Source organism: Triticum aestivum, chromosome 7B (genome assembly GCF_018294505.1).
Source record: "Triticum aestivum cultivar Chinese Spring chromosome 7B, IWGSC CS RefSeq v2.1, whole genome shotgun sequence".
Classification (NCBI taxonomy): domain Eukaryota; kingdom Viridiplantae; phylum Streptophyta; class Magnoliopsida; order Poales; family Poaceae; genus Triticum; species Triticum aestivum.
The window spans coordinates 412,553,137-412,559,747 of NC_057813.1; the positions used below are offsets into that span (position 1 = coordinate 412,553,137).

The 6,611-nt window shown below is 40.9% G+C and overlaps 1 protein-coding gene across 3 annotated transcripts; it reads right to left on the reverse strand.

The window, feature by feature from the left end:
* Nucleotides 1-254: 254 nt before the first annotated feature.
* On the reverse strand, nt 255-5,194 carry LOC123156798 (60S acidic ribosomal protein P0). 3 transcript variants are annotated; one of them, XM_044574985.1, is made up of 5 exons: nt 4,863-5,194; nt 4,688-4,756; nt 2,409-2,475; nt 1,860-2,293; nt 255-1,706 (listed from the first exon to the last, which is right to left on the reverse strand). In XM_044574985.1, exons 1-4 carry the CDS (start codon nt 5,124-5,126, stop codon nt 2,286-2,288), a joined length of 408 nt encoding a protein of 135 aa, XP_044430920.1. In that variant the 5' UTR covers nt 5,127-5,194; the 3' UTR covers nt 255-1,706; nt 1,860-2,285. The 3 variants fall into 3 exon arrangements, with proteins under 3 accessions (XP_044430920.1, XP_044430919.1, XP_044430918.1); XM_044574984.1 differs by lacking the exons at nt 2,409-2,475; nt 4,688-4,756; nt 4,863-5,194 and having other exon boundaries at nt 1,902-2,289; XM_044574983.1 differs by lacking the exons at nt 2,409-2,475; nt 4,688-4,756; nt 4,863-5,194 and having other exon boundaries at nt 1,860-2,289.
* Between the last annotated feature and the right edge of the window lie 1,417 nt (nt 5,195-6,611).

Consider the following 6,611-nt stretch of genomic DNA (forward strand, 5'->3'; position numbering starts at 1 on the left):
TATCAAGCTCAAGGCAAGTACTTATCACTCTTGGTAGGGTCGTCGACCCTCTTCTCAAAGCCGTGATTACGAGTTTTAGTTCAGTGAGCAACCATGTGTTTATCATATCATCCTTCATCATATATACAGCTAAAATTACAAACTATGCTCTGAATGAAATAGAAGACAACCACTTGCATAGTATCAGACTTATGATCTTGTCATATATGTTAATCAAAACAAAATCACTAGGGTTAAAACAAAACCAGAAAAGTTAACAGAAATTTTATGAAGCCTCATATGTCTAATTAAAGGACTTATAGATAATAGTACAGCAAATATATAGCTCAAAGATATTTTTAACCAAGCACAGCCAGCTCTACAAACGACTGCCTTTAAAGTTCAAACCAGCAAATTCTTCACGACAGAGTGCAGGATACGAGAACGTATTACAACAACTCATATCACGCTCTAGGACACTTGTGCAGCCACCAAGCGGGTGGAGAGCGTTCGGAGACACTCTCAATTTGTGACTCCCCCATGAAGACACTCTCAATTTGTGACTCCCCCATGATAACTGGCCACGGAAAAATCTCCAAACTTGTTGCAATCCCTGAATCATCTCTGAAATAGTACTGAGGCATCCTCAGCTCCTCTCTGTCATCATAGAAGTAGACGCTAAGAACTTCATCACCAACTTCAGAACATCTTGAGCACCCATGACCGATGAATACTTTGTGACCAGGTAAATCATCTTGCTCAATCCAGCGGAGCTGGTCATCCTTGTCTTCGAGCTTGAACACTCTTATTCGCTCAGTCCGACGACCCACAATGTATCTGATTACCATCAGGAGCCCTGTTTGCACTGGAACAAGGTACCGCCATATTTGTTGGCCTTGTTCCACCAAAAATCTGTCTGCTGGTAAGTCATCCCGCAACATAACTCCAAGTCCTGACACTGGCTGCACAATCTGATTGCGATCAAAGACCAGCTTCACAACTTCTTCATCGTTGGTCAAGAGATAAAAAGAGCCATCCCTGTGGACTACATCCAGCAGCTCATCATCAAGTGGCACGTAGTTCCCCACTGTATCTTCCATCCTGTGACCTCCGATATACTCGCAATCCTCCCACAGTTCCATCGACTGGTTACAATAAGCTGCATGCTCAAATGGGCTATCTAAGGGACGCACAATAGCAACCACCACAAACCCATTGGGAGAACCTAGGCAGCCAGCTATAGCACCTACCCTCACTTCAACATCAACTCTTCCCCCATGAGACGACATTTGCTGTGGAAGAGGGATAACGCGTCCAGTGCTCAAGTTGTAGAGCCGGTTCCTGTGTAGTATAGCTTCTTTTTCATCAGCCTCAATCTTGTTTACTAGGGTTTTAGTGTCATCAGCCAGAAGAATCCAATCGCCTTCATGTGCTCCAGTGATTCGTTTAGCTCTCCTAACACTGTCCGGGAGGCGAAGTCGATGTACGGCTTGTCCATCAGTGCTGTAATAGGTAGGTTTCGTGGTTGATGGCAATATAAGCCATGGCAGTTGCATGGGCCTTTTTGCACCATCTACCTTTGCCTTCCAAAACTTGTTGGCACAACGAAGGCGAGCCCAATCACCACGGCAAGAAATATGATTCAGCAGCTTCTCTATCACATCCAACGGCAACTCTGATAGTCCTGTCTTTGTGGCACCGGGTTCAGCACATGTTTCTGCATTATCCTGGGCAAAAAAACATAAACATCTCAGATTCTTCCATCAGTGTATACATTTAAACTACAGTATGTTTAGCTTTATCAAAGAACGACAATAATCTTTGTAAGGCTCAACTAACATTGAAATGAGAGCAACATTCATGAGGCAGAGATGGCATACATTTTGAACCCAGCAAGCATAACACAAAAATAGGAGGTTTTCCTTGAGGTACTCCTTGATCTGATCAGCATGAGGGTAGGAGTAATTTGTCTCAGTAGCAATAGCAAGCACGTTTTTGTACCCATTGACGAACATATGAGCTGCAGCAGCCATGGTTGGGTACGAGATTACCAAAGACAGTGACGCAACCATACAAATACCAGAAGAGAACTTCTCAATCAGGTCTTCGTCTGTGAGGTCAAGAACCTTAGGCTGAAGACTAACCCATCTTCATAAATATTTGTGATCACAAGCCCATAGGAGAATGGGCGGATACCGAGCTTGGCAAGCAGGGCAGCCTCGGACGAGCCCACCTTGTCACCCTTCTTGGTGATGTCCACCAGGGCCAGGATTTCAACAGTGCCCTTATTGATCTTGGTGGGGATGTTAAGCACCTGAATGAGAAAAAAACACGGCATGGGTGAGAACTCTTGCTTAGCACTGAGTACACTGCAGTGTTATCACCAATGGTTCTCATCTGGAAGAAAGAAGTTTGGGAGGGATCCAGACCAGTGTTGCCAGGGGGAAGCACCACATCAATAGGAGCAACCAGCCCAACACGAGCAGGGGCCCCAACCTATTGTACAACAAAAACAAGATCAGCGTCACTGACTCACCAGGTCACAAAGATAAAACATGGCTAAACTAGAAATGTTTTAAAAATTAGATAATCAATGAATATATTCTCGGTAGTTCACAGTTTCACACAAAACAATTCTGTGGGCTACTTGAAAAAATGAAACATAAATGCAAAGACCAGAAACTTCCATATCAGTTTCCAAAAATAGAGTAGACAACAATTTATTAATTTCCAGTTGCAATCCAAACTCCCCGAAGTATTTATATCTACTGCACAGGTATTAATGTATAATGCAGCAGTGTTCACAATACAAATTCCAAGCACAAATCCACATTTGGAAAAAAAGGGCAGCCCGGTGCATGTAGCTCCCGCTTGCGCAGGGTACGGGGAAGGGTGACCTCATGGTCACAAGGCAGCAGCTTTACCACTGCGCCAAGGCTCGCCTTCCACAAATCCACGTTTGAGATGCAAAATAACATTCATAGTCGCCTATACAGTACTCCCTCCGTAACATAATATAAGACGTTTCTTGACACTGTCATGGAATCTAAAAACGTCTTATAAATGTTTCATAGGGAGTATATCAGTATACTCCATGACGACATTAATAGTACTACTTGCATAAAAATATAAGTAAAACTTCAGACAAATAAGCACCAACCATCCAATATTCATATTTATCACCAAACCAATAATCTGTTTTAGAAGTGAATCATCGCCAGATTCATGCAGCCAAAATTGCATGATTGCAGATGAGTAATGCATGCAGCATTGGAACACAATAACCACTTGAGATCTCCAACCTCTTCCATAAGAACCACGAATGATCTAGATCTAGAACCGACTCCCATATAACTAAAGCAACCATGCTTGTGCAATTTTGGCAGACTTGCGTTAAGATTGAATTATTATTAAATCCATGCAACCTAACATTACTTTCCATAAATAGTAATTACAGAATTAGCATAGACAGCAATCAACAAGATGAGGTTTTAATTATCCATGCAGCAGTGTCGGAATACAAACTCAAAGGACAAGTCCATACAGTATCATCATTATGGTTCATGACAGCATGCAACAGGAAATACTACTGCATACAAATACAGGAAGCACCAACCGCCATATTCCTATTGTTACATAACCATACTACTCCCCTCTGTCCGAAAATACTTGTCAGAGTAATGGATAAAAATGGATGTATCTAGAACCAAAATACGTCTAGATACATTCATTTCTCAACAAGTATTTCCGGACGGAGGAGTAAAATTTAAGGTTTGTCGGAATGTTCCACATTAAATGATCAATGGAAATATTCTCAAATCTCAATAGTTCACACAAGTCAGTTCTGGGGAATACTTGGTACCTAAGCTGCAAAACTAAACAAAAGAAACTTACATACCATCCCCGCAAATTAGAGTAGACAAGAATTCATTAACCTCCAATTATTATCTTGCCAAATACCTGATGTATTTATATCTACTGCGTGAGGTTTTAATATAATCAGTGCAACAACTTTCACAATACATAATCAAAGGACAAATATACGTTTGAGATGCACAATAAAGATCTCACATGTTCTCCTCTGTCTAATCAAAATCTTCACCCACCCATATGATCGTGCATCAATATACTCAATGAAGATATGCAACACAAAATACCATTGCATTTAGGTAAAATTTCATGCAAATAAGCACCAATAATCCCGTAAGAAAAAGCACCAACAATAATACTACAACCTCCGGCTTGTGCTACACTGCTATTTGCATTATTGAAGACACAAGTTGTATCCCAACCAACAAGCTGTTTTACTACTGAAGAATCGTCAAAGTCATGCACCCAAGTGACCCTCTAATAATTAAAACAAGATACAAACTGCAAATTTATCTTGAACATAAGAACTAAGCCAGCAGCACCAAGCAATAACCACTTCAGATCTCTAACCCCTACCATAATAGGGAGAGTTGTGTTTAAACCCCTAGGATATTCATACAGATAATTTTCGTCCCATAAATGATATAGATTTGGAACCGTCTCGCATCTAATCACAAAGATGCATAGTCAAATACCCAAGTAACATGCTTTGTCTTGCACAGAATTACTATTACACCCAATAATCATTCTCGTAACTGGTAATTACAACACTAGCAAAGAAACCAGACGAGTTAGGCAGCAATCAAGGACAAGGGCAGGCGTACAGGAGCTAGTTCACCTTGTACTTGGCGACCTCCTCGCGAACCTTCTTGAAGTCAGCCTTGGTGAAGATGAGACCGACGTTTCCCTTCAATCAGTAACAGCAGCAGCACCAAATTAAAGGATGCATACTGATAAACGATGAATCATGGGCGCACACAGGGAAAGATGCAAGATCCGGCCGAGAGACTTACTTCGAGTAGCGGTATGATAGCCTTGATCTTGTCATTGCCCGTCGCCTCGGCGTGCACCTTGATGCAGCGGTGGATGAGGGTGTTCTTCCCCATGAGCAGCTCCGACTCGCCGCGGATGCCCCTACGGACGGCCGCGAGCTGGGTGGAGCCGACGTGGTCTGCCTCCACTATGAGCACACTGTAGTACTCATTCAGCAACTTGCAAAGCTTCATGTCGTAGTCTTGCTTCCTGTCGATCTTGGGGACATTTTTCTTGATCCGCATCGCTACCCGCTTGAAACCCTAACCCTACGGGGTGAGCTCGCAGAGATGTGAGTGGCGCGGGGATTGTGGGTGGCGAGAGGGGCGCCCCTATAGCTTTCAGCGAGACCTTTTTTTTCAGACCTAGCAAACCCTCGCTGTAGGATAGCGAGATGGGCCAGCTCAGGAGCGCGGGAGGCCGAAGCCCCCCTTTCTGTTTTCGTTTTTTTATTTTACTTTTGTTTACACTTCTAAATATATATATTACAGACAACACTCTTTAAAAGCATTTGAAATTTTTTAAATGTGTATAGAGTAATTTTTTATCATGTATGTAAAAAATATTAATTATGCATTTGTTTTTCTATTGAAAAACATGTTAGACACGTATTTGAAAAGTTGTCGAACAAGTATTTTAAAAATGTTGGTCAAGCATTTTCAAAATGTTAAATGTGTATTAAAAAATGTTAACCTTGTGTTAAAAATGATGAAACAATTTATCATGTATATAAAAATGTTAATCAAACATTTAAAAAAATGTAAATCAAGCATTGGAAAATATTAAATGTGTGTAGGAAAAATATTGACCATGTATTAAAAAAATGAAAAAAATTGATCATGTACATAAAAATGTTAACCAAGCATTTGAAAAAATGTTGAACAAGTATTTGAAAAATGTTATCTAGCCTTTGGAAAATGTTAGATATGTATAGAAAAAATGTTGACCATGTATTAAAAAATGATGACAAAAAATTCATCATGTATATAAAATTGTTAATCAAACATTTGGAAAATGTGAAAATGTGTACAGAAAAAATATTGACCATGTATTAAAAAAACCTTAAACTTGCGTCAAGATTTGGATAAATAGCACCAAGGAGCAAAACCAAGTTCGAAACCTTAAGGGCATCCATAATGTGTAGCCAAATGTCAAAATAGTTTTTGGCATCGATGGGAACCATTGTGGAGGGTGCTGCCAAAGCCAAAAAAGGGGAAACCGATGCTCCCTAATTGATTGATTGAAGGAATAGAAAAATGCAACCTCTCTCCTCTTTCTCCCGTGCTTGGACGCATGTATGGAGCACATAGTCTACTCTCTTGTCGCTTCTATCACAAATCACAGAGCAGTGAGGTGTCAAATCACAAAGCACAGATGAAATAACCATCATTTTACTCTTCGTTGACTCCGCTTCTCCATCGTCTGCTTCGAGAAACCACCTTTACCGCGCGCTGGACAACCAACGCTATTGTGTTGGGTTACTACCTCCATTTTTTGTATACAAGGCAAGTATCAAAATTACAATTTGCAGAAGGCCACTAACACTAATTGAGGCAAGTGATAACATGCATGCGGAAGTGTAAAGGTTGGTTTGCATGGCACTGCATTAATCAAGCAATGAGGAGCGAGAAGGTTAGCTTGTTGGGTGTTGGAGAAAAAATACGCATTAATTGACACATCAAACAAGGATTTGTATCGATCGATCCCGCGAGGGAAAGGGGAATTTGAGG

Excerpts from the sequence above, each read along its gene's own strand:
- LOC123156798 (XM_044574983.1), bottom strand. The coding sequence starts at position 2,051 with ATGGTTGCGTCACTGTCTTTGGTAATCTCGTACCCAACCATGGCTGCT. Across the intron at positions 1,707-1,859 it reads ATGCTTGCTGGGTTCAAAAT|GATAATGCAGAAACATGTGC; the intron begins GTATGCCATCTC and ends TTTTTTGCCCAG.